This window comes from Oncorhynchus tshawytscha, linkage group LG23, assembly GCF_018296145.1.
Source record: "Oncorhynchus tshawytscha isolate Ot180627B linkage group LG23, Otsh_v2.0, whole genome shotgun sequence".
Classification (NCBI taxonomy): Eukaryota; Metazoa; Chordata; class Actinopteri; order Salmoniformes; family Salmonidae; genus Oncorhynchus; species Oncorhynchus tshawytscha.
In genome coordinates, this window is record NC_056451.1 from 14,124,536 (window position 1) to 14,151,611 (window position 27,076).

Below are 27,076 nucleotides of genomic sequence, written 5' to 3' on the forward strand. Positions count from 1 at the left end.
ATTACTTTGAGATACATCCTGTTCTGTCTTGTTCTCAGCCTGTGGGCATCATGTGTGTAGTGATCCAATATCCATGCCATTTAACAGTTATCACTGGCTCTTGCTCAGCCTTACTCACCAAGAGCCCAGCGACTAACCTTCTTAATAGCAAAGTCACTGATCAAGTCTTGAAGTCCAGCTTTCTAGCTAACTGACTTTAAATGGACAGCATGGCAAGACTGCAAAGCCTGTCCTGGGACATAGTGGACCTCAAATAGTTGATCAATTTTAGCTTACTGAAAGCTCTCTCGCCACCAGCAATAGTCACAGGCAGTGTGCAAAATATAGGTAAAGCAATGCACACTTCTCCATAAATGCTTTGCAGCTGCATCTTCCAAATTGCATTCAGGAGACCAAGAGGGGACAAATTAGGGGGGAAAGTGGCAGCATATACAGTGTTCAGGTGTCTTACTTCATTTTGAAACTCAGGTGTAAGACCTCTGGAATACTTCATGATCAGTTGTCGGCACACAGAAGGGACTTTATCCTCACTAATCTGCCCAACTTTCAGAACAGCAGAAAATTATTCTACAATATTTTCAGTGGTGTGGAACCTAGTGTCAAAGTCACTTATGATGGTGTCCATAGCAGTAAAAAAAACACTGTGTTCCGAAACACCGTTGTTGCACTGTCCTGAGCCGTCTCCTCTTGAGAGGTCTCATCATGGAATCTCTTCCTTTTCCTCTGGCGGCTGTGTTTCTTGCTAAATTGAGGTGCAACATCCATTTGCGTAGCAATCAGTGTTGCCTCAGACAGGAGAGACTCTCATCCATCTCTAAGAGCCTGTATCTCTTCCTTTAAGGCTCTGATATTGGCTGCCTCTGTGTCAGAGATTTTTCCTGTCCTCAATGCATTGCAGTACCTGCAATTATGCCAATTGACATGTCATTCAACACAATGCTGCCCACCTCCTTTGGGAGGTTGGGTTGGGAGTAGGGCTGGTTCAGGGGTATGGGGAGACAGGGCTGCTGGGCTTGAAGCTGCATCTGTTGGGCCTGGCACTAGGCAGGGGCAAGTGATTTAGTATGAATAGCTTGCTAAAAGTTTGCTTGTATTGATGTCGGCTAAAACATCTCTGGATGTTTACTTTTTGCCAAAAACAAGAAAATAAAAAGAAACCACAAGTTTTATTAGTACAATGTAAATAAGTCACAGGCCCTTAGAATCATCCACCCCCCCCACCCCCATATGGCACCCCTGATCACCAAGATTAATATTGTGATGGGTCCATATTTTATACACAACATTAATCATTTTGTATTATTCATTCATTTAAACAAATAATTAGTCCCAAAAGGGTGGTATCATTTACAAAATATAAGAGATATTAATAATATATATATATATATATATATATAATAATAAAAAAGTAATAACTAACTCACACCTCCAGAGAGTATGGACCAGACAGTGATCAGAATTTTGAGCTCCTCAATTCAGTTGGTTTCTCCTCCTCATCGAGTCCGTTTTCAATAGTCCCGCTCTCTGATGTTCTAAGATCAACAAGTAAAAATCAATGAGTATGGTGCTTGCTTCAATTCACATACATCACAATTCAAATATAGACAGCTAAAATGTCTAAAACAGAGGGGTTACCCACATTGTCTTCTCCACGAGTGGGTCTATGTAGTCTTGGAGCTCAGTGTTGAGGGTCTCTGGCAGTAGAAAGCACAGCCCCCCGCCGATGAAGGGCAGGAGGCCACAGATGAGCATGGGCAGGGTCTGGTGGTACACCTCTAGCAGATGCATCAGAGGGACCAGGATGCCCGCCCCACGGGCACACATGGAGTTCAGACCCACACCATTCTGTCTGCAAGGACGACATGAAGAAGGACAATGCAATAAATGTATCCAAAAGTTGATGAGGATACATTTTGACATGTATACACAGTATGAAGAATGAGGATATTATTCTGCTGTAATAAACAGTATACATTGGGAATGTAACTAACCTTACAACGGTAGGATAGAGTTCAGCAGTATATACATAGACAATAGTGAAGGACGCTGCTATAGCAAACTTTCCAGTTACTGCAATGACCGTCACCAATACTGGAAGGTCTAAGGGTCAAAATAAGACAGAAATAAGTACCACCAACAGGTATGTTTCAGAATATAACGCCAACTACACCAAGTTCAGGGAAATTGGACAAAGATAAAACATTTGAATGCTACACAGTATAAACACAGATAGGGTAGATGGTTGAGCATTTGCATAACTGGAAACAGCCTTCGGTAGTCACCTTCAGGAATAGCAAGAATTAGGAGACAAGCTGCTCCACCAAAGAAGAGAGTGCCTGCCTGACAGGGCCTCCTGCCCAGGCGCTCCAGGAGGGTGTAGCAGCCCAGGCGAGAAAGAATCTCTGCCAGGCCAAAGATGAACTGGGTCAGGTAGATGTCCAGGCCAAAATGTCCCACATTAAGACTCACACCGAAGTAGACCAGGCTGGTCACAAACCTGCCCCAAGGGAGAGTGGGAAAAACAGCTTGTATAAATAAGATGGGGCATGAAGAAATGCACTCCATGCTGGAATGCACTACAATTGTTGTGAATTAATGCATTTAAACAGTATTTTGAATATTGATCATAACAGATGTTGAGTTTGTATTTAGCTAAATCATTGGTCACACAAACCAGATGTAGCTCATGGTGAGAGCACGTTTCCTCAGATTGGGTATCTTGAAGAGGTCCATCATACTGCCCGTTGTAGACGTGTTCTCAGCCTCCAGCTAGAAGAAGATGCAACTAAATAATCTACACCACAAATGCAAGTTCATATATACAGTATATATATATATATATATTTTTTTTTTTACATGTTTACATTCTGTATCCCCAAATTAAATGTATTCCAGTAAGGATGGTTAAATCACCATGTCGAGTAATGACTGGGGGACCTCTGTCCTGTTGACCGCAGCTGCCCTCTGGAGCTCCTGCCTGGCCTCATTCTGCCTGCCTTGAGTTAGTAGCCAACGGGCCGACTCTGGGAGAATCCTAGCGCGTACACACCCACACAATATTGGTCTACAAATCCCCCAAAAATGTGTGGTCATCCAAATATCCCTTCCAAAGACATAAATAAGCCTTTGCTTTGATGAGAGGACAAACTCATCCACTTAAAAATCAAACCTTAGTTTGAGGTCAGGCTCACCATAAGGTATGATGGTCAGTCTCACCAGAAGGTATGAAATTCAGCCTCACCAGAAGTAGACAGCCAGTAGGAGGACGGGGCTGGAAAGCACCAGCTGCAGGGCCCTCCAGTTGCGGACCCCGTAGGCGATCCACGGCAGCAACATCAGCCCCACGGCATAGAAACATTGTGAGAGGATGGTGAAGAGGGCCCGCTTAGATGTACTGGTCCACTCAGCCCCTTCCAAATAGGAAAATAACTATCACACACTACAATAATCAAACAGTGTTTGACTATTGGGTGAGCTCACCCAATAGTCAAACACTGTTTGATGATTGTAGACAGTACAAGGTGTTCATTTTGGGCTAATTGAGATTAGAGATTGGAGTGTATGTGGTAAGAGACAACCTGGGAGTATTGCCCCACCTAACACAAATGTGTTCATGGCGATGCCTGATATTGTCATGCCGACCACGAACCGAAGGCTAATGTAGACATAGATGTTGGGGGAGAAGGCAGCGGCCACTCCAAACAGCAATTGGAAGAGCAGGGAAACGAGGATGGCGAAGCGACGACCAAACCTGCGGGGGTATTTCACATTTTTGGGGTGACCTCTTCACTAAACTTGTGACAATTTAAAAAGTGGGTTGTGTGTTTTACCTGTCTGCCATAGGTCCAAACACCAGGGACCCTATTAGGAGGCCGGTCATGTAGATGGACTGTGATGCCTCACTCACACCTTTGTTGTCACACACCAGGTTAAACTGATGAGAAGGAAAAGGAAAGAGGAGAGAATTTAGTTGCCTTTGATGATAAGGAAATAGATGGCTTATTTTCATATTAAAAGCAACATACATGCCTAATCTCACAATATATCAGATACAGTGCATTCGGAAAGTATTCAGACCCTTTGACATTTTCCACATTTTGTTACGTTACAGCCTTATTCTAAAATGGATTAAATTAGTTTTTTCCTCTCATCAATCTACACACAATACCCCATAATGACAAAGCGAAACAGGTTTTTATAAAAATACATAACTGAACTATCACATCTACATAAGTATTCAGACCCGTTACTCAGTACTTTGTTGAAGCACCTTAGGCAGCGATTACAGCCTCGAGTCTTCATGGGGATGACGCTACAAGCTTGGCACACCTGTATTTACTCCCGTTCTTCTCTGCAGATCCTCTCAAGCTCTGTCAGGTTGGGATGGGGAGCGTCGCTGCAAAGCTATTTTCAGGTCTCTCCAGAGATGTTAGATCAGGTTCAAGTCCGGGCTCTGACTGAGACCACTCAAGGCAATTCAGAGACTTGTCCCAAAGACTCTCCTGCGTTGTCTTGGCTGTGTGCTTAGGGTCGTTGTCCTGTTGCAAGGTGAACCTTCACCCCAGTATGAGGTCCTGAGCGCTCTGGAGCAGGTTTTCATCAAGGATCTCTCTGTACTTTGCTATGTTCATCTTCCCTTGATCCTGACCAGTCTTGAAGTCCCTGCCGCTGAAAAACATCCCCAAAACAGGATGCTACCACCACCATGCTTCACCATCAGGATGGTGCCTGGTTTCCTCCAGATATGACGCATGGCATTCAGCCAAAGAGTTCAATCTTGGTTTCATCAGACTAGAGAATCTTGTTTCTCATGGTCTGAGAGTCTTTAGGTGCCTTTTGGCAAACTCCAAGCGGGCTGTCATGCCTTTTACTGAGGAGTGGCTTCCATCTGGTCACTCTACCATAAAGGCCTGATTGTTGGAGTGCTGCAGAGATGGTTGTCCTTCTGGAGAGATAGGAGAACCTTCCAGAAGGACAACCATCTCCACAGAGGAACTCTAGAGCTCGGTCAGAGTGACCATCAGGTTCTTGGTCACCTCCCTGACCAAGGCCCATCTCCATCGATTGCTCAGTTTGGCCGGGTGGCCAGCTCTAGGAAGAGTCTTGGTGGATCCAAACGTCTTCCATTTAGGAATGATGGAGGCCACTGTGATCTTAGGGACCTTCAATGCTGCAGACATTTTTTGGTAACCTTCCCCAGATCTGTGCCTCGACACAATCCTGTCTCGGCGCTCTAAGGACAATTCCTTCGACCTCATGACTTGGTTTTTGCTCTGACATGCACTGTCAACTGTGGGACCTTATATAGACCGGTGTGTGCCTTTCCAAATCATGTCCAATCAATTGAATTTACCACAGGTGGACTCTAATCAAGTTGGGAGAAACATCACAAGGATGATCAATGGAAACAGGATGCATTTGAGCTCGATTTTGAGTCTCATAGCAAAGGGTCTGAATATTTATGTAAATAAGGTATCTGTTTTTAATTTTGTATAAAAAAAAATTTAAATAAAAAAAAATGTTTTCGCTTTGTCATTATCAGGTATTGTGTGTAGATTGAGGAATTATCTGATTTGATCCATTTTAGAATAAGGCTGTAATGTAACAATGTGGAAAAGGTCAATGGGTCTGAAAACTTTCGGAATGCACTGTATCTGTGGATAGAAAAGTGAATAAAGGTTGAAAACAAGACCTAAGCATTGACTTCATGAACAAGTCAAGGCCATTCTTACATAACTAAGGTATAACTCTGATATACAGTTGAAGTCGGAGGTTTACGTACACCTTAGCCAAATACATTTAAACTCAGTTTTTCCACAATTCTTGACATTTAATCCTAGTAAAAATTCCCTGTCTTAGACCAGTTAGGATCACCACTTTATTTTAAGAATGTGAAATGTCAGAATAATAGTAGAGAGAATGATTTATTTCAGATTTTATTTTTTTCATCACATTCCCAGTGGGTCAGAAGTTTACATACGCTCAATTAGTATTTGGTAGCATTGCCTTTAAATTGTTTAACTTGGGTCAAACGTTTCAGGTAGCCTTCCACAAGCTTCCCACAATAAGTTGGGTGAATTTTGGCCCATTCCTCCTGACAGAGCTGGTGTAACAGAGTCAGATTTGTAGGCCTCCTTGCTCGCACATGCTTTTTCAGTTCTGCCCACACATTTTCTATAGGATTGAGGTCAGGGCTTTGTAATGGCCACTCCAATACCTTTACTTTGTTGTCCTTAAGCCATTTTGCCTCAACTTTGGAAGTATGCTTGGGGTCATTGTCCATTTGGAAGACCCATTTGTGACCAAGCTTTAACTTCCTGACTGATGTCTTGAGATGTTGCTTCAATATATCCACATAATTTTCCTAACCCATGATGCCATCCATTTTGTGAAGTGCACCAATCCCTCCTAAAGCAAAGCACCCCCATAACATGATGCTGCCACCCCTGTGCTTCACGGTTGGGATGGTGTTCTGAGGCTTGCAAGCCTCCCCCTTTTTCCTCCAAACATAACGATGGTCATTATGGCCAAACAGTTCTATTTTCGTTTCATCAGACCAGAGGACATTTCTCCAAAAAGTACGATCTTTGTCCCCATGTGTAGTTGCAAACTGTAGTCTGGCTTTTATATGACGGTTTTGGAGCAGTGGCTTCTTCCTTGCTGAGAGGCCTTTCAGGTTATGTCGATATAGGCCTCGTTTTTACTGTGGATAGAGATACTTTTATACCTGTTTCCTCCAGCATCTTCACAAGGTCCTTTGCTGTTGTTCTGGGATTGATTTGCACTTTCCGCACGAAAGTACGTTCACCTCTAGGAGACAGAACAGGTCTCCTTCTTGAGCGGAATGACGGCTGCATGGTCCCATGGTGTTTATACTTGCGTACTATTGTTTGTACAGATGAACGTGGTACCTTCAGGCATTTGGAAAATGCTCCCAAGGATGAACCAGACTTGTGGAGGTGTACAATTTTTTTTCTCTGAGGTCTTGGCTGATTTCTTTTGATTTTCCCAAGATGTCAAGCAAAGAGGCAGTGAGTTTGAAGGTAGGCCTTGAAATACATCCACAGGTACATGTCCAATTGACTCAAATTATGTAAATTAGCCTAACAGAAGCTTCTAAAGCCATGACATCCTTTTCTGGAATCTCCCAAGCTGTTTAAAGGCAAAGTCAACTTAGTGTATGTAAACTTCTGACCCACTGGAATTGTGATACAGTGAATTCTAAGTGAAATAATCTGTCTGTAAACAATTGTTGGAATAATGACTTGTATCATGCACAAAGTAGATGTCCTAACCGACTTGCCAAAACTATAGTTTGTGAACAAGAAATTTGTGGAGTGGTTGAAGAAAATGACTTTTAATGACTCCAACCTAAGTGAATGTAAACTTTCGAGTTCAACTTTATATACAACAAGTTCCTTCAAGGGACACAGATTTAAAACACAGAACATAGTGATTGATGTCTAAGCTTTTAGGAGAAAATTAGTGACATTATGAAAATGATTGTCAAGCTGCCAAATCAAATAGCATAAACAGAACCAAACGAACTTGGGCTATCTGCACAAAACTGAACTTCTCAACAGGCAGTGCATAGAGTTCAATAGGAGTTGGGCTGTGGTAATGCAATTATTGACCTCATCCCTACCTCTGTCACCAGAGTGGGGTTTCCTTGGGGTGTGTCGTAAACCCACCCATCTGTACAATATATGGTGCTGTTGATTCCTTGCTCTTGAATTGTTTCCAAGTCCAAGTCCACCGGTGTGAACATACGACAGCTCTCATATTCCCCGACATCATTCATTGGAAGTGTGAGATTTTTCTGTTGGTCATAGGTCAATTTGGGTCCACGGGCGAGTATCCAGTCGGTGTTGCAGTGATGAGGAAAATTCATACCTGTGAAAACTTGGCTGAACATGTGAAAGGCCATGAATATGTTGGGTATCGATATTGCCAACAACAGGCGATTTTGAAATGCTCCAAACTCACCAACTACTGGGAGTATCTTTCCGAATGCAACCATTCTCTTCTCGCCTGGGGTCCTGCATGGAAGACATTGGAAAATGAATCCAAGAAAGCCTACCACTTTTGTAAAATAGGGGCTACCTACCTAAAACTATTAAGGATTCTTTGACCAGTGGTATCCCTTTAGGAGAACCCTTTTTGGTTCCAGGTAGAAAGGTCTAGGAACCAGAAAAGGTTCTCCTTCGGGGACATCAAAATAATAATTTATGGTTATATATTATATTATATTTAAGGATCATTTTTTAATTGTACACATTGTCAGCTAAAAGCTGAATTGCAGCATACATAGGCAAGTAAGTAAGTAAATAAAAAAATATGATATGCAGTATACAGTACAATATTACAGTTAAGCAGCACTAAGCAGTCTCACAAAGGCATGTTGTAATATCTGTCAATCTGAGTAGGGGGAAGGTTCGGTTTGTGTTTGGATCAGGTAGATCTGCCACTGAATTGGCCTTTCTTCTCAGGTAGCCATTTGTTGTAATCCTGGGATTTTGCAAGCTTCTGGGCAAAGGATCTGCAGAGATGGGTGCGACCGGACTCCAGGTTGAAGTGGTGATGATGGTTCTTCATGAAGAGCCTTCGGTTCCCTTTTGTGGTAATGTCGGAGATGTGTATGTCCCATTTTAGGTTGGCTTGGAGTGTAACACCAAGCACTTTGGTGCTGGACACAACCTCAAGTGTGTGGCCGGAGATGTATAATGGAGGAAGGTGTCTTGATTCTATGAGGTTCAGGTCATCCACAAAGGCCCAGGAGTTGGATAGGGTACCCTCTGATTTTTATTTTATTTATGCAACCTTTATTTAACTAGGCAAGTCAGTTAAGAACAAATTATTATTTACAATGACGGCCTACCAAAAAGGCCTTCTGCGGGGACGGGGGCTGGGATTTAAAAAAAAAAACACACACACACAGGACAAAACACATATCACGACAAGAGACAACACTACATAAAGAGAGACCTATGACAACATAACAAGGCAGCAACACATGACAACACAGCATGGTAGCAACACAACATGACAACAACATGGTAGCAACACAAAACATGGTACAAACATTACTGGGCACAGACAACAGCACAAAGGGCAAGAAGGTAGAGACAACAATACATCACGCAAAGCAGCCACAACTGTCAGTAAGAGTGTCCATGATTGAATCTTTGAATGAAGAGATTGAGATAAAACTGTCTAGTTTGAGTGTTCGTTGCAGCTCGTTCCAGTCACTAGCTGCAGCGAACTGAAAAGACGAGCAACCCAGGGATGTGTGTGCTTTGGGGACTTTAACAGAATGTGACTGGCAATAGATGATATCTCAGATAGGGGGGAGTGAGGCCTAAGAGGGTTTTATAAATAAGCATCAACCAGTGGGTCATGTGACAGGTATACAGAGATGACCAGTTTACAGAGGAGTATAGACTGCAGTGATGTGCAGTGATGGCCGAATGGTAAAGAACATCTAGTCGCTCGAGAGCACCCTTACCTGCGCCATTGACGTGAGCCACGAAAACAATTGGACCAAGCCGTGTGCCCTGGGGGAGGCCACAGGAGAGTTCTTGGGCCTGGGATAGAGTCTCATGGGATCTTGTAACCTGGCTACGGTAGGAATGGATGTTTCAAATTCATGGCATGGTCTGTGGTTGGACAGATAATTGCAAAAGGAGTTTCATTGCAATTGCGTGATCCACAAGAGCAAAGGCCTTGCTGTAGTCTGTCAGGACCCATGTGCTGGAGGTGCCTCTAGTGTCTGCTGTTCTGTACAGGCAGTGGGTGGGTGGTCGTCCCTTGAGGCAGCCAAACTGTTGTTTGGAGATGTTCTTTTGAATATCCTGTGTTGCCCATTCAGCAACAAAACCTTCACACAGAAGGGGCGTGAGTGAGATGGGCCGTAGCTGGTCAATCCTCTGTGGATTACTCTTCAGCAGGAGGACTATTGTCTCCTTCCATTGATGTGGACACACTCCTTCGCACAGGGAGGTATTGAAGAAGTCAGTCAGGTGGGTGGATATTGCAACAGCGACTTCCCTGATGAGTCTGCCACTGATGAGGTCAGGACCTGGGGCTTTTCTGGTCGAAACAGAGAGTCGTTTCCTGTGCAATTCCCATGGTTCAACAGTGGGGAGTGGCATAGCTGACAAAAATGCAGTTAGGTCTGACAGGTTTAGTGTAGGTAATGATGTGGTTACAGATGAAAACTTGGCATTTATAGCATTAGCAATGGCAGAATGGTTGTCTGGGTCGAGTCTGTCAACTTTGATGGAGATTGTCATTTTACTCCTGGTCAGAGATTTATTTTGATGGTACCTGCTTTTTGCTAACCATAACGAGTGTAGCATACAAGTCATAAAGAGGTGTACAGTGCATCAAAGATGCAGAATTTTCTTAAAAAAGGTCAAATATGTTATTTCCAGTTACATAAATAAACCTATATTTTAACCCAAGAAAGCAACCTGGCCTTTGATTAATACACTCAGCTTATTATTACTGACCATCAAGTCGACCTAAAATAGTCAGTCTAGTGTGGGATAGAAGAAATCCCATTCTGAAAAAGCACTAATATTGTGAAATAGCCCAAATGCAAGTCGTGTCATCAAGTTTAAGGCCTACCTTTACCAGGTGAATCCCTTGCCTGGCCCCCGCTATTTTGCCTGCTCAACAGCGTAAAGGTGGTAGCAGCACGAAGTACTGTACAGTGTAGTTAACTGATGAATTGACGTGTCAAAATGTTAACTATTGAGGGAGTTCTATTATCCTGAGCCGCGTAGCAACGGTCAATGGCCCGTGACGCGAACGGGCAAAAGCCGTGAGGGAGGAGCGCCAGTTTCAACTCGAACAGTAATCTGCGCCAATAGATCATGTTGTCAACAAGGTAGCATGATGCATCGTCCAGAAACATAAACACATCTATTTTCCATAAAATATGTATTCGAATTTTCAAATTAGTATTCAGTGGGAAGGCAGATAAAGCGTTTTTTTAATCAAAAACAATCACTTTTGCATGTAAAAAAAACAACAATATACTCATTACTCCATGTGCTTATGGCCGGTTCAAAACAACTGTGAACTCGGAAAAATACAAGGTCAAATCATGACGTCAGTGATATTCAAATCGGAAAGTCTGAGCTCTTGAAAGAGGTCCGAGTTCCCGAGTTGGAATTCCGAGTTGGCTGACCATTCAAATGGATTTTTCCCAGTTGGAGTGCATTTTTTCGCTCTGAGTAACCAGTTCTTTTGAACGCGCATTTTGAGCCGACTTCGCTGCGGACTTTGACGGGGCACCCGGTTGACGCCCGGAGGCAGCTCAGTTCCAAAACGAATGCAATCACCCTTCACCCGCTAAAACTCCTACCACCGGGGTAACTCGGGCCAGATAATCAAATCCCCTCATTGAGTGTATTATCCAATCGACCAATAAAACCAGGGAAATACGGACTTTGGATGTTAGATTAGTCCTAATTGGCTCATTTCTAATATTGTGTGGTTTAGTTTAGTCATGGTCGACTAATTTCTAATGTTGTGTTGTACGTCATCTAAATGATTGCCCATTGACGCCCACACTGCAACAAACCCGCCATTTGGAACCTAATCCAATTCTGTTTTGGTGACAAGGTAAAGTATTGAGTATATTGGCATACTGTAATAGTTGGCTATAGATTTCCAATGAGCCAGAATGGTGACATTAAGTATCATTGTAGCGATAAAAACAAATGTCAGCAGTTCGACGCATTCAGTAACTAAAAAGAACTGGATGGCTGCTACGTTGACAAGAAGACTGAGCTAACCGCGGTAGCTAGCCAAGTCAGGCAGCATCAGCGGGAACCTATTGACTTTACTAGCTAACGTATCTCGTTGATATGTTTCTATCTAACACCGTCATTGTTAATACAACGGGTTAGTAAATATCTAGATACCTAGCTAGTTTTCAGTCTGTGTGGTGGTAAACTTTGATACATGGCGTATAGTTGGCTAGCTAGCTAACGCTCTGTTCAAAACAAACCTGCGCGCCAAATTATGTCTCCGGGCGCCACACTGCAACAAGTTAAACACCACAAGATTGAATGGAACTTACTGTTTTAGCTGGCTAGCTATGTATACTTATAATGACAACTATCTGGTGGTGGGTAAATTGTGATTGATTGTAATTTTAACTAGCTAACGTTAGTTTTTGTTGTATTGTTTGTGCTTGCTAACCCTTAACATCTTAACTATCTAACAATGTTCTCAGACATGACATTGTCAAGTCCGATGGAAAGTTGTTGACTAGCTAACGTTAGCTTAATGTTTTTAGTTATGTTATTCGCGTAAAAAGGAGGGACTATAGTCAGGTGCTTCTCCAGGGATATCTGGCTAAACTGATGGTGGAACTACTTTCTTCCCAAAACAGGGCAGCAGATGTTACAAAGTGCACTGACATGACTGAAGCAATGGATGAAAAGGTTTGTCCCCTGTCGGATGAGGTAGAGAAAGAACCAAAGGTTGAAGACCTGGCGGACTCACCAGAAAAGGCCCAAAAACCACGGAATGAAATGAGTAGAGACATAAGTATGATAAGTCAATAATATTTATGAACCTGTTTTGCTCAATATAGACCTACACTATTAATTTATAGTTCAGTACAGGTATCTAGCTAGTTATCATCCCTCCTTTACCTTCCTCAGCTTTGCATGGGTCCGACTTGTTAGTTATTGCATGCACAGAGGCCTGGTTTGCTACAGTTGATGAAGCCAGCAGCACTGAATTATATTTGACCTGTTATGTTCTTCTTGCAGCTCTATCTCAAATAGTTGAAGGGAAGAGAGAGAAAAAGATGGTGCAAAGACTTGATTTCCAGGTTGCAAAACCTGCGAAGGTGCTGAAAGTTGAAAATGGTAAGATAGAGCATCCTCAGACATGCCTATCACCAAAGGGTATAGATGTGCACAGAGAACTTTTCCAAAGTTTTGTTGACATGAGACACAATGAAGTCTGTAAATACGTTCTCATCAGTCTCGTAGTCTATTGGGATGCAACTGTATCATGTACCAGCCCCGCTGGGATCCCATATAATGCTCCCACCACCATTTTGCCCTCAGTAGTCAGCTCATTATTTAACAGTACAACCTTAATTTTTTCACTCCCTCTCAGGTGGCGGAGATAAATTAGGAGACATTGCGAGAGTGAACCACCACCTCGGAAAGCTGAAGGTTCCAGATCTGAAACCTCTTCATACAATACTCTTTGATATGCCAGGTAAGGTAAGTGTATCTTACACTTTTTTAAAGGCTGAGTAATGTCACAATGGACACCCCTGTGTGGGTTAAACAACTCTAGAGTTGTTAGTCGGTTGTGTCATTATTGATGGTTCTTTCCTCAGATTGCCACAATGAGGAAAAATATGCGGCTGTTCAATGGCTTCCCGTTCGAGGTTGACAGTGAACCCTATATAAAGAAGAAGGAGAGGATGATGAAGTAAGAAGGAGGGGGTTGCGCAGTTAGGTCTTGTGAAACAACAATAGTAGCATATATACTGTACCAGTCAAAAGTTTGGACACGCCTAATCATTCAAGATTAAAAAAAAGTTTTTTTACTATTTTGTAATGGCGAATACATCAACTATAAAATAACACATCCAATCATGTAGTAACCAAAAAAGTGTTAAACAAATCCAAATATATTTGAGATTCTTCAAAGTAGCCACCCTTTGCCTCGATGACAGCTTTGCACACTCTTGGCTTTCTCTCAACCAGCTTCATGAGGTAGTAATCTGGAATGAATTTCAATTAACAGGTGTGCCTTGTTAAAAGGTAATTTGTGTAATTTCTTTAATGTGTTTGAGCTAATCATTTGTGTTGTGACAAGGTAGGGTTGGTATACAGGTATACAAAAGAAGATAATATGGACTTCAAGAACTTTGTCTTTGCAGTTGCAAAAACCATAGGGCTATCATCTTCTGTATACCAACCCTTACCTGCAGAGGATAAGTTCATTAGTCACAACACAAGACTTCATCATCAACTGTTCAGATGATGCTCAAACACATTAAAGAAATTCCACAAATTAAAGGACACCAATAAGAAGAGACTTACTTGGGCCAACAAGGCAAATCTGTCCTGTTGATGAAAATTGAAATTTTGGCATTCTCAGATGGTGACTAATCTCTGCATGAAGCTGGAGTGTGAGGGTGCTCTGCTGGTGGCACTGTCTGTGATTCAAGGCACACTTAACCAGGATAGCTACCACAGCATTCTGCAGCGATACGCCATCCCATCTGGTTTGGGCTTAGTGGCACTATCATTTGTTCTACAACAGGACAATAACCTCCAGGCTGTGTAAAGGTTATTTGACCAAGGAGGAGAGTGGTGGAGTGCTGGATCAGATGACCTGGCCTCCACAATCACTTGACCTCAACCCAATTTAAGAACTCTTCAAGATTGTTGAAAATATTTGAAGCTTTGTTTGAACTTTGCACACTTTTTACTTTGAAGAAATATATTTTGATTTGTTTGAACTTTTTTGGTTACTACATGATTCCATATGTGTTATTTCATAGTTTTGATGTCTTTACTACTATTCTACAATGTAGAAAACAGTGAAAATAAAGAAAAATCCTTGAATGAGTAGGTGTCCAAACTTTTGACTGGTACTGTATATATTTTTTACCTTTTATCAGGGAGTCATACTGAGACCACGGTCTCGTTTAGAGATGAGTCCTGAATTAAATAAGTGACAGAAAATACAAACAACAACATATAAATGCAAGCAGACAGAAACACGGTCATTAGAAATGAACATTCATCTGTTAAAAGGTCCTCAATCAGCTTTCTGAATTGCACTAGAGGCACCAACGCATCCAATTTTAGAACATTTTGAAGATTGTTCCACAAGGTGCAAGAACTAAAAGCTGATTTACCCAACTCAGTAGAGACCAAAGGAATTTCCAGAGTTAACCATCCCTGAGACAGGGTCAGGTAACTTGTCTAAAGTTGAGTAATTATGTTTGGTACAGTGGACTTTTTGTTTATAAATGAAAATAGCAATGTATCAACCTACGTAACTTGACATCAGAGGGCCAATCCACTTTCTGGTAGAGAATGCAGTGATGAGTACTATGACTGTCGCCCGTAATAAAGCGCAGTGTGCTATGATAAACTGCATCTAACGGCTTTAATGAAGTAACATGTTTAAACATTTATCTGAACTATTGTTGTGGGTCAAACGTACTCTATTGCACAATAAACAAGCAAACTAATGACTAGTATTTGTGTGCACGGATTCAGGATAACATGCGTAAGGTTGAGGACCATCTGTAAAGTGTTGGACCTGGAGAAGGGTGGAAACCAGTCAGTCCTCATCGACAGGATCATGACTTTCCTCATGAGTCCCAGAATATCAGGAAAGGTGAGTTAAAGGTCTTTTTATTTTTCAAAAAAAAACTAACAGTTTGTCGTGACTGCTCTTTAGCTAGATACACATTTCTTGAGTTTGTTGTCTTGTCAAACAGAATACAAAATCCTTCCCATCTGCAGCCTGTGATCTCAAAGAGGAAGAAGAAGTCTAAGAAGAATATCTCAATCAAAGACTCTAAGAGCAAGACCAAGGCTAAGGCCAAGAGTATATCCAGCAGCCCCCGGAAGGTCAAAGCAGAGAGCAAGTCCAAAGCCATCGTTACTGATTCTAGCAGTGATGAGGATGATGACGATGACGACGACGAGCAAGGAGTCACAGTAGAACAAGAAGAGTCAGATGCTGAAAAGAAGAGCGAGAAATCGGGAAAGCGGGAAACCGATGAAGATACCGACGATTCTGAAGACTACGATGATGAGGTGAGGAGAACTGAAATGTTGTAATGTAAACTGATAGGTATTGTCCATTGGAAATGTGTATTTTCCCCTATTTGGTCTTGGACAATACTAGTGCCACTATATAAATATTCTAGAACTGCAAAAGGGAACGGTCAACCTGTTCTGTCACTCACAGATTAACCACAAAGTCCCTTCTCTCCTACCAATCAGGATCCCAAGTCAAATCCAGCAGCCAAGGGTAAGAGAACACCTGCCAAGAAGCGTGCGCAACCAGCAAAGAAGGCAGCTCCTGCCAAAAAGAAAACAATAGACTCCGACCAGTCTGATTCAGACAAGGATGATGAAGATGAGAAAGACAGCGAGAGTGAAGTTGAGAAGGTGAGATTCTTCTGTCAATCTGTCTCTGATTCTGGATTTGCTAAACTCTCAGCAAGTCTTGTCAATACAAAAGTCAACCGTTTGGGTTTGTGTTTGTGTTCATATTTGTATGTAATTATGTAACAGGTCATGTCTAATATCTGGATAGGGTTTTTACCCATTTGTCTTTATCTTAAACTAATGGAAATAACTCATGGATTGACTTGTCCTCAGCCAAAAAAGAAACCGTCAGCTAAGAGGGCAGCACTGGCTAAGACTAAAAAAGCAGATAGCAGCAGTAACAAACAGAAAAAGACTGCCAACAAGGGCAATGGTAAGAATATGTAGATTTACTTTTATAGCATGTTTCATGTGTCATTGGCAACCTGTAGCCTAATGCTTATTGTTATGTTTTTCTCTGCTTGTTTTCCTACATAGCAGCACTCGACAGCTCGGATGACGATGAGCCGTTGATCAAGATGATCAAGAAGCCTCCTACAGATGAGCAGCTGAAGGAGACTGTGAAGAGGCTGCTGAAAGACGCCAACCTGGAGGAGATGACCATGAAGAAGATCTGCCAGAAAGTATGTTTGCTTCTCAAATATCTGATTTGATATCACAATGTTGGTTGGTTTACCTGTAAAAGTCTCTAACGCAACAACTTCTCTGTCCCAGGTGTATGACACATACCCAGAGTATGACCTGACCAGCAGAAAGGACTATGTCAAGCAGACAGTAAAAACGGTGAGTTACCTGTCCTCCCTTGGTGTTCTGGAATAGCAGCACTGTGCTTGCCTTATAGACTACTCAAGTCTGTCAATGTCATTACCCCCCCAAAAAGGTGTGTGAATGCTTTTCAATTATGTTTTATCTGTTGGCAGATGGATTTCTTTGTATAACCATCTGTTTTGTTATTTGCAGCTGATTTCCTAAAGAACATGGGAAAAGGACATAAACAGTCCATGTGACAAATAACTGTGAATGTTCCAATGCTGGAGAAGGATAATCAAAAGAATGTGCCTTCCTTCTTAGAACTGCTCAAACCCCAAGTTTTACTTCGTTGTGTTTGTTTTTATTTCAATCCTAATGTTTTTATGTTTCTGTATTATGTCATTTCCAATTTGACTGCACACTTAGGTCATATGTAACATGCTACTTAAGGCTTATGCATTTGAGTCATTGCTTGTTAATAATCTGTGCTTTGTTAATACACTAACTTTACAGTTTTTCTACTGATCCCAAGCAAAGGGTGTTAGGCTAAACGAACAGTGTTTTAGAGATTCAAGGTTGGTCACTATAAATGGAAACATGTCCTCAGGCAATGCATGAATTCACACAGTTTATTTTAAATGTATTTCCTGAATTGACCAGTCAAAATGGAGTAAGGGTCCTCACTATATAGCCATCCACTGCCTTTGCCTTCTGCGGAGGATTTCAAATCTTTCCCTCTGGTTTTGATGCACATAAAACAGCCTTATAGCAACAAGGCTGGGGTGTATTCACTAGGAACCGAAAGGGGAGGGCCCTACTGGAATTTGACCAATAGAAACTCTGGTTTTAGTAAGTATGCGGTTTCTGTTGCAAAACATTTTGGACTAATAATTCCACTCCTTTTCCATTCTCCCTAGACATTTTGTGTGATTGTTTTGCATGGCAAGCTGTTCAATTGAGTTTTGAAAAGTATTTATTGTCATGGTCAAGTCTTCAAACATATTCCTTGATTGCATTTATAGGACTTCATGTTTTTATATGTAAATGTGTACATTTTGTTAATCATTCCCTTTTGATGAGATCCTGTTTTAGTCCTTAATTTGTCTCTGTATGCAGTACAGGATTCTGATTTATGTAGGTACCTTACTCAATGAAGAGTTGGATCTTTTTAGGCAATGTACCTTTCACAAAGTAAGTCATTGAATGAAAATGTCTTCCAATGTTCTGCATATAAATTTACATCAGAGTTTCGAACGAACACTTGTCTATCTAGTGTTATTACTAAGGCGGTAAACAGTTACGATATTGGCCCTGTTACGGCGCATCAAAATCATAATGTCATGTAAATTGTGACTGCCTGACTGAGGTACAAACAATATTGGTCAGTACTATCTGGAATCCATGGGATGTTCCTACGTAACCATTTTACATTTAAAGTAAAATGGGGCTGAGGAATGGCTCGAGGATCCCGGATAGCAGGGACTAAATAATATTGCCTGTTTTTCAAGAGGATCAAAACAGTATTATTAAACTGGGTGGTTCGATCCTTGAATGCTGTTTGACTGACAGCTGTGGCATATCAGACCGTATACCACGGCTATGACAAAATTTATTTTTACTGCTCTAATTGTGTTGCTAATCAGTTTATAATAGCAATAAGGCACCTCGGTGGTTTGTGGTATATTGCCAATATACCTCGGCTAAGGGCTGTGTCCAGGCACTCCTCGTTGCGCCTAAGAACAGCTGTTAGTTGCGGTAACATATATACCCCCCCGGCCGTATTGCTTAAATGTATCGTTGGGAAATTGTGACTATTAATGAGTCATTATTTATGACGTAAGGTGATTTGTAGCTAATTAGTCGTCAGTCTGCCGAGGGGCGGCAGGGTAGCCTAGTGGTTAGAGAGTTGGACTAGTAACCGAAAGGTGGCAAATCTATCGTTCTGCCCCTGAACAGGCAGTTAACCCACTGTTCCTAGGCCGTCATTGTAAATAAGAATTTGTTCTTAACTGACCTGCCTAGTTAAAGGTTTAAAAAAAAATGTCGATCAAGCCCATTGAGCAGTTAATACAATGTGATTTATAGATTAGTCAGCTTCGCCTTTAAAGTCTGCTTGTGACTGAAAGTTGACAGATTTAAGACTAATGATGCCTACATTTCAGGGAAGCTGGTTATAGTTTGTGTGCTCTTATTGGACGCAAGAGAAGATATCCAAGCGTGTGGATTGGCCAATTGAACACATCAATGGCGATGGGAAAGACCGGCGATGTAACCCTGTAACAAACTAGTATCTTAGATACCGTCTCTGCATTGTAACGTATTGTAGCACTTGCAGTCAATACGAAGAATACATGCAGCTACACATTTGGTTGCTTTCGATAATGGCAATTGTGTTATAATGTATATATTTTGAGCGAAGGAACACACGAATTATGGTTTAGTCAGTAATGTATTGTGTGTGCGTGAATGTGTATGATCACGTGTTTAATGCGACCGCCTTCAAGACTGGTACAAACTCGTATCTATCCACGGACGACAACCTTATTGAAATTCACAAGTCACTGCAGCAGTTTTGCTTTGACTGACAGAGCGAGACAGCATTCCACTTGAAACCTCTTGTGGACAAAGATATTATCGTGCTATGGGTAGTTTCTGTCTCCTAAGAAGTCTGTGTCTCCCCCGCCAGGTCGGCCTACCATTGGTCATGCATAGGCAATACAGCCTCGATATTTCCGCTCAGCTTCTCCGAACGCAGGGCTATGTGAACGGGCAATGGATCAATGCTCCCTCTACCTTCCCAGTGCTGGACCCAGCGACGGGGGAAGAGATTGCGAAAGTCGCCGACTGCGGTCCAGCAGAAGCTAAACTAGCTGTCGACGCAGCCTACAAGGCATTCTACTCCTGGAAGCAACACACCGCGAAGGTATGCCTCTACTTTAATTATGCTGAAATACCGTTGACTTGACAGTTGACGATCCGCAATACTGTGAATAACATCTTGATATTTTTTTTCCATCATCTACCACCTCTTTCCCCACATTTCCTAGTTGCATGAAATCAGGGTGACAGCTGCTTTCCCTAACTATTGTGACTAACATGCATGTTAGGCAGAATATATTAACCTAATAGACAGTCGAAGTGCACAATTACATATCTATTACAAGCGTCATAGCCTATACCCCAGGGTTCATTTGTTTTGGGGCCTGTAGTGTATGCTCAATAATAGCCTGGCCAAATAACTACTTGGCCCGCAAAGTAGCCACTCCAGGTTGCAGGGCTGTTTTTTTTACTGTCGTGTCCGTGAGTGATTATGCAATTATTAAGCCAACTCACTCACTGCCATATTAATACTTCACCAAGCGTACATCACTAAGCAGGGAGGGAGCCTTGAGAGAATATCAAAGTCTGACTCCAACACCTTATACTGTAGTTTGGGGAGATTCCTGTTCATGCCAGTTTTGTCTTTGATCTGGTAAAGATGGCCTCATTGTACTGGTTTTCTGTCCATGCAGCCAACAAACACCCCCCTCTGTCCCATTTTCCTTGCAAATAAATGCTCTGCTGCCATGCATGTGAAGCAATGCTTCAGTGCAGAGGGACTGAGTGAGTGGAAAGGCAACAGCCAGAGGCACCACTCACCATCAACACCTCATTAACTTTCAATACACAGCACACATTGTTGCATCAAGTTCCATCTCTGTTATCAGGAGCTGCTAGTTCCAGGGAGCACAGGGTCCTCCAGATTCTTGTGGATCATGCAACTTACTGATTCCATGATCTGATTTTAATGTTGTTTCCTTCCTTAGGAAAGAAGTGTCCTTCTACGGAAATGGTACGATCTGTTGACGTTGAACAAGGAGGACCTTGCTAAGCTGATCACCTTTGAGTGTGTGAGTATTGTTTTGCTGGTTTTGCTGTCTGTGTAATGATTTGTATTTCGTTCTGAGTAGTAAACCACTTGTGTGTTCTGCACCTCTTAGGGCAAGCCCATGAAGGAGTCTCTGGGGGAGATTGCTTACGCTGCTGGCTTCCTGGAATGGTTCTCTGAGGAGGCACGCCGTGTCTACGGGGATGTTGTGCCCTCGGCTGCCAAGGACCGTAGGATCCTTCTGCTCAAACAACCTGTGGGTGTGGCCTCAATCATCACTCCGGTGAGCTGTAATGCTTCATCCATTTACTATATGTCAGGGATGTCCAACTTCGGTCCTGGAGAGCTGAAATTCTGTAATGCTTTTCACTTCCTGTGGAACACCTAATCTCGCCTCTTCCCCCCCACAGTGGAACTTCCCCAGTGCTATGATCACCAGGAAAGTGGGTGCTGCCCTGGCTGCGGGCTGCACCGTCGTGGTGAAACCTGCCGAGGACACACCCCTCTCTGCCCTGGCGCTCGCTGAGGTCAGTGCTTCTGTTTCCACAACAACACTCACTGTGGCTGGTCCCCAATAGTGAGACACTTCATTTGTCTAATTCATATGTTTACTTTTTGTGTGTGTAAAGCTGGCGAGTCAGGCCGGGATCCCAGCGGGGGTGTTTAACGTGGTTCCTTGCTCCAGAGAGAAGACCCCCTCTGTTGGGACGGTCCTCTGCACAGACCCCCTGGTGGGGAAGGTCTCCTTCACTGGATCCACTGCCACTGGCAAGGTATGGACACTGATCTAGAATGGCTTCAGAGTTAGCTTAAACAATCCTGAAAATGCAATATACATTTCATGTTAGTCTTAAATCTTGTAGGTGGATAATTTTTCCATGAAAAGGCCTGTGATCTTCCTGATAACTCCTCGCTCATCCTCAGATTCTCTTGAAGCTCGCCGCCGACACCGTCAAGAGGGTTTCAATGGAGCTGGGTGGCCATGCCCCCTTCATTGTGTTTGACAGTGCGGATGTGGACAAGGCTGTGGCGGGAGCCATGAACTCCAAGTTCAGGAACTCGGGACAGGTACTGAAATAGAAGTTATCGTAAAACAAATAATTTTGTGTCTACTGGGGGAAACTGAAATGCACCATATCGAAATGTTGCGTGTCATTCTAAAACTGGGTGTCTTAAGTCATGGCCTAACCTCCATGTCCCTCAATGTGCCCTTTGACCCCCGTAGACATGTGTCTGCTCCAACCGCTTCCTGGTCCAGAGTAGGATCCACGATTGCTTCATAGAGAAGTTGGGGAAGGCCATGGATGCAGAGCTCCGTCTGGGCCACGGCTCTGACCCAAACACCACCCAGGGACCCCTCATCAATGTCCGTGCCTCTGAGAAGGTAACCTGGTTCCTTCTGTCAAGTGGGTGTTTTGTATTATAGCTATACTATAACTATTATCTGCATGATATTGTTTATATTCTGATATGTTACATAACCTTAATATATCCTATGTCTCTCCCAGGTGGAGCACCAGGTAATGGATGCAGTGTCGCAGGGGGCCAAGGTGCTAAGGGGGGGGAAGCGCCTGGACGGCTCGTTCCATCAGCCCACTCTGCTGGCTGATGTCACCACAGACATGCTATGTACCAGAGAGGAAACCTTCGGTCCACTCCTGCCTGTCATCAGGTCAGTGGAGCTAGGAGAGATCAGACAACTCAATCACAATTGAAGAGTGGATGGATGCTAAAATGGAAGCTAACTCAAGTTGTTGGTCTTTTCCTTATGACAGGTTTAGCACAGAGGAGGAAGCACTTGCCATTGCCAATGCATCTCATGTGGGTTTAGCAGGTGAGCTCAACATTATTGTATGCACCTTGCTGTCATGTCTGAAAACCCCTCAAACCTATAATTATTATTTTAATTTGACAGAGCCTGTCTGATTTACCGATTCTATTTCATGTTCTGCTCCCCCCCCAGGGTACTTCTTCTCCCAGGACGTCAGTCAGATCTGGCGGGTGGCGGAGAATCTGGAGGTAGGCATGGTGGGGGTGAACGAGGGTCTCCTCTCCACCCCAGAGGCCTCCTTCGGCGGGGTCAAGCAATCAGGCCTGGGCCGTGAGGGCTCCAAGTATGGCATCGAGGAGTACCTGGACGTCAAGTACATGTGCTTTGGAGGGCTAACCCCTGAGGGAACACTACGCCCCCTAACTCCTGGACTTCCCCAAGTAGGAAGTGGTGAATTTGGTCAAAGGGAGGATTCTTAGGCTCTAGTAACAGTTACTTACTCATATTTAACATAAAAAAACAACAACAATGGATGACAATCATCAAATATGATTCCTTCACAAATTATTGTGATTCTGATCCTCATCCTCATTGAGAGCCTTCATCACTGCCGAGAAATCCATGTTCCATGCTCTACATGGTTTCCTCTCCTTATCCTCTCTGACCACTGGCCTATAAGAACTGGTGAAGGGAAAGCAATATGGTGACAACCCAAACCAGTTATCCATGTTAGTTAAAGACCTAGTGCAGTCTAAAACATGCATTTCCTATTTTTTATATATTTCCACATTAAGGTTGAATCAGTTTTGTGAAAAAGGTGATCATGCCCTTTTTTAGTTTAAGAGCTGTTTGGAAAGACCGCCTGAAGTTATTGCCTGCCTGGTGATATCACCAGATGGTAAATTGGTTAAAAGACCAATAAGAAAGAGTTCCAAACCTCTCTGCCAATAACCACTCATTTTCACTTTCCCCCTCCTCACTCAGGCCATTCCTAGCCAATCTTAGCAAAATTCTTGTATGAGAAATTGCTCTTTGCTAAGAAGCTATTTTTGTTCCTTTTGTTTTCAATTAAAATGTTTTAAATCACAGTAAGGTACTTGTTAACCAGATATTATTTGATGTTGAGATAAAAACGTCTGCATTGGAACTTTTTAAGGGTAGCCCCTTAAAAAAGAGGATCGGAAGCCACAATCGTATTTGGACATAACCCAATAGACGTCTCCAACCTGTGGGATCCCATAACGATTTGGATCTTTAGGGCTGAATCATATGGTGAGATACAAATGAACAAACGTGTGTTCTCAATGTAGGATTGGGCCCTTAATGAGAAGCACTATATAACTTGAACTTGAAGCCTAGCATAGAGTTGTGTAGATTTAATAAGCACATCAATTGCAAATACAGAGATTATTGATTATTGAAATTATGAATGACACTATTTTGTTAACCATTGAGGAATAGCCTTGTTGGGCTAAGCAGTTAGAATGAAATGTACTGTGTAACATCGTCTGTAAATAGTTAACTGTCCTAACTACTAAAAACTATTGTAGACCATGCCACTACATTAGTACAGGTTATATTGTCGTTGGTAACTAGTCTTCCCACATACAATATATTATCCAGTAGAGCTGCCTTTGATATTCAGACAGTTTGTACCACCTATGTTCTGTATCTGAACCTGCAATGTAAATGTTGTAGTGTTCTCTGAAACTGAAGTAATGTCTCTTGCCAAACATTGTCAAACAAGTGCCGTTTGAATAATTTTACCAATTCTGTTTTCTGGTTGTGACACTCATTGTAAAAAAATATTTCTAACTATTGTAAATATTAATGGAGTACTTCAGAAAATGTAAAATAAATGACTGTGTTACTTTGTTTGTCAAACAATATCAATTGGTTTACGTTAGATCAGTGTTTCCCAACCCTGGTCCTCCAGTAACCCCAACAGTACACACTTGTTGTAGCCCTGGACAACCCTCATTCAACACATTGAGGGCTTGATGATTAGTTGACAAGTTGAATCGGGTATGCTTGTCCAGCGTTGGAATAACAATTTGTGCTGTCGAGGGTACTGGAGGACCAGGGTTGGTAGAAACTGCCTTACATCTTACTACTAATTTTGGACAGGAAAGAAAATGACACAGAATTCAGAACACTGTTCATTGATTTGATGCATTTAATTTTCTGTAAAAACATTGGTAGCTGTAATTAGTTAAGTAAACAGAGCAAATACCAAAAATTGGGTGGTGTAATGGGAAAAAGCCATGAATATAACATGGCTGTTAGCGTTTCTGTCCATATTGGGGAAATATCTCCCCAGTCCCTTACGGGAAGAAAAATGTAAAGCAACCATTGGACATGCTTCTGTTGCTTTAATGTCAAGTATTTGATCTACTCCATCAATGGCCTGTCCTGCATAGTAATGTTAATTATCAATTCCATCTGTCTTCTTCTTAATCCTTAAACTGTGTGTCCTAATTATTTAGCACTATACTCATGTAATCAGACATTCTCTGACAGTGAATGAGAGGGGGGAAAAATCCATCATTACGCAAAGGAATTAATGATTGAAAGCATGTTACCCACCATGTTCAAGTTAGATAATAGATCTTGCCAAGGGAAGGAAGAATGGATGCATTACCAAGTACTTGGATATAATAGGGTCTCTGTTAGCCACAGGCTTATAGTGCATTTTGGCACCTTTATGGCTTGTCCCATGAAATGCCTGGTTATGTTTCTTCGGGCCCATTTATAAGACCCATTATGCTTATTTAGCATAAAGAAGCTTTAAAATGAGAAAGATACCAAAACTATACAACTAGTTTGGAGGACAAGTGTGCTAACTCAAAACAGTAGTTCAAATACAATATAATGCTGTAATGTATTGTGTCAAAGTCCAAGACACTCATAGAGATCACAGATAAATTGAGTTTGATTCTGATTAAATGATTCACGAGTAGCATCACAAGAAGGACTTTGGGTACTAAACATAAGAATTTAGACTTTTCCATCTAGCCATTTTGACAAATCCAATTTGGGACACTGTAAAGTCTATGGAGAATAAGAGCACCTCCTCCCAGCTGCACACTGCACTGAGGCTAGGAAACACTGTCACCACCGATAAATCTACGACAATTGATCATTTCAATAAGCATCTTTATACGTCTGGCCATGCTTTCCACCCGGCTACCCCTACCCCGGCCAACAGCTCTGCACCCCCTTCAGCAACTTGCCCAACTTGCCCCCCCCCCCCGCCATCCAAATCCAGACAGCTGATGTTCTGAAAGAGCTGCTAAATCTGGATCCCTACAAATCAGCTGGGCTAGACAATCTGGACCCTCTCTGAAATGATCCGCCAAAATTGTTGCAACCCCTACTAGCCTGTTCAACCTCTCTTTCGTATCGTCTGAGATCCCCAAAGATTGGAAAGCTGCCGCGGTCATCCCCCTCTTCAAAGGGAGAAACACTCAAACTGCTATAAACCTATATCCATCCTGCCCTGCCTTTCTAAAATCTTCGAAAGCCAAGTTAACAAACAGATCACCGACAATTTAGAATCCCACCGAACCTTCTCCACTATGCAATCTGGTTTCCGAGCTGGTCATGGGTGCACCTCAACCACGCTTAAGGTCCTAAACGATATCATAACCACCATCGATAAAAGACAGTACTGTGCAGCCGTCTTCATTGACCTGGCCAAGGCTTTCGACTCTGTCAATCACCACATTCTTATCGGCAGACTCAATAGCCTTGGTTTCTCAAATGACTGCATTGCCTGGCTCACCAACTACTTCTCAGATAGAGTGCATTGTGTCAAATCGGAGGGCCTGTTGTTCGGACCTCTGGCAGTCTCTATGGTGGTATCACAGGGTTCAATTCTCGGGCCGACTCTTTTCTCTGTATAGATGAAGGATGTCGCTCTTGCTGCTGGTGATTCTCTGATCCACCTCTACGCAGACGACACCATTCTGTATACATCTCACCCTTCTTTGGACACAAACCTCTAAATGAGCTTCAATGCCATACAACACTCCTGCCGTGGCCTCCAACTGCATTTAAATGCTAGTAAAACTAAATGCATGCTCTTCAACCGATTGCTGCCCGCACCCGCCCGCCCGACTAGAATCACTACTCGGGATGGTTCTGACTTAGAATATGTGGACAACTACACATATTAGGTGTCTGGTTAGACTGTAAACTCTCCTTCCGGACTTACATTAAGCATCTCCAATCCAAAATTAAATCTAGAATTGGCTTCCTATTTCGCAACAAAGCCTCCTTCACTCATGCTGCTCCCTCTCTAACTTTAAGCATCAGCTGTCAGAGCAGCTTACCGATCATTGTACCTGTACACACCCAATCTGTAAATAGCACACCCAACTACCTCATCCCCATATTGTTATTTATCTTCTTGCTATTTTGCACCCCATTATCTCTACTTGCACATCATCATCTGCACACCTATCACTCCAGTGTTAATGCTAAGTAATGCTAATGCTAATTATTTTGCCTATATGGCCTATTTATTGCCTTATCTCCCTAATCTTCTACATTTGCAAATACTGT

At 42.5% G+C, this 27,076-nt stretch overlaps 3 protein-coding genes across 6 annotated transcripts; 2 read left to right on the forward strand and 1 right to left on the reverse strand.

The window, feature by feature from the left end:
* Positions 1-1,240: 1,240 nt before the first annotated feature.
* LOC112222874 (solute carrier family 22 member 13-like) lies at positions 1,241-11,126 on the reverse strand. 2 transcript variants are annotated; one of them, XM_042304653.1, is made up of 12 exons: positions 10,630-11,126; positions 7,987-8,039; positions 7,646-7,907; positions 3,831-3,934; positions 3,597-3,751; positions 3,242-3,410; positions 2,914-3,034; positions 2,675-2,769; positions 2,283-2,497; positions 1,992-2,100; positions 1,640-1,849; positions 1,241-1,532 (listed from the first exon to the last, which is right to left on the reverse strand). In XM_042304653.1, the coding sequence occupies exons 3-12, from the start codon at positions 7,889-7,891 to the stop codon at positions 1,454-1,456; spliced, it is 1,503 nt and encodes a 500-aa protein (XP_042160587.1). In that variant the 5' UTR covers positions 7,892-7,907; positions 7,987-8,039; positions 10,630-11,126; the 3' UTR covers positions 1,241-1,453. The 2 variants fall into 2 exon arrangements, with proteins under 2 accessions (XP_042160587.1, XP_024241490.1); XM_024385722.2 differs by having other exon boundaries at positions 7,646-8,039.
* A 357-nt stretch (positions 11,127-11,483) lies between these two features.
* Positions 11,484-18,129, forward strand: dek (DEK proto-oncogene). Of its 3 annotated transcripts, none has more exons than XM_024385723.2 (12): positions 11,484-11,631; positions 12,407-12,564; positions 12,792-12,890; positions 13,147-13,256; positions 13,376-13,470; positions 15,279-15,399; positions 15,528-15,824; positions 16,014-16,181; positions 16,395-16,494; positions 16,599-16,744; positions 16,836-16,904; positions 17,082-18,129. In XM_024385723.2, the coding sequence occupies exons 2-12, from the start codon at positions 12,435-12,437 to the stop codon at positions 17,091-17,093; spliced, it is 1,347 nt and encodes a 448-aa protein (XP_024241491.1). In that variant the 5' UTR covers positions 11,484-11,631; positions 12,407-12,434; the 3' UTR covers positions 17,094-18,129. The 3 variants fall into 3 exon arrangements, with proteins under 3 accessions (XP_024241491.1, XP_024241493.1, XP_024241492.1); XM_024385725.2 differs by having other exon boundaries at positions 16,602-16,744; XM_024385724.2 differs by lacking the exon at positions 11,484-11,631 and adding an exon at positions 11,767-11,913.
* Positions 18,130-19,102: 973 nt separating this feature from the next.
* Positions 19,103-24,384, forward strand: LOC112222873 (succinate-semialdehyde dehydrogenase, mitochondrial). Its single transcript, XM_024385721.2, has 10 exons — positions 19,103-19,794; positions 20,678-20,761; positions 20,852-21,022; positions 21,150-21,266; positions 21,369-21,512; positions 21,664-21,807; positions 21,965-22,123; positions 22,248-22,411; positions 22,515-22,573; positions 22,703-24,384. Exons 1-10 carry the CDS (start codon positions 19,513-19,515, stop codon positions 22,987-22,989), a joined length of 1,611 nt encoding a protein of 536 aa, XP_024241489.2. The 5' UTR covers positions 19,103-19,512; the 3' UTR covers positions 22,990-24,384.
* The last annotated feature ends 2,692 nt before the right edge of the window (positions 24,385-27,076 follow it).

Coding starts and splice junctions, on each gene's coding strand:
- LOC112222874 (XM_024385722.2), bottom strand. CDS start 8,020: ATGGTTGCATTCGGAAAGATACTCCCAGTAGTTGGTGAGTTTGGAGCA. Junction 1,850..1,991: donor CTCTATCCTACCGTTGTAAG/GTTAGTTACATT, acceptor TCGTCCTTGCAG/ACAGAATGGTGTGGGTCTGA. Junction 1,533..1,639: donor CCACTCGTGGAGAAGACAAT/GTGGGTAACCCC, acceptor TGTTGATCTTAG/AACATCAGAGAGCGGGACTA.
- dek (XM_024385723.2), top strand. CDS start 12,435: ATGACTGAAGCAATGGATGAAAAGGTTTGTCCCCTGTCGGATGAGGTA. Junction 13,471..15,278: donor AAGAAGGAGAGGATGATGAA/GTAAGAAGGAGG, acceptor GCACGGATTCAG/GATAACATGCGTAAGGTTGA. Junction 16,182..16,394: donor GCGAGAGTGAAGTTGAGAAG/GTGAGATTCTTC, acceptor ACTTGTCCTCAG/CCAAAAAAGAAACCGTCAGC.
- LOC112222873 (XM_024385721.2), top strand. CDS start 19,513: ATGGGTAGTTTCTGTCTCCTAAGAAGTCTGTGTCTCCCCCGCCAGGTC. Junction 21,267..21,368: donor CTGCCCTGGCGCTCGCTGAG/GTCAGTGCTTCT, acceptor GTGTGTGTAAAG/CTGGCGAGTCAGGCCGGGAT. Junction 21,513..21,663: donor GATCCACTGCCACTGGCAAG/GTATGGACACTG, acceptor GCTCATCCTCAG/ATTCTCTTGAAGCTCGCCGC.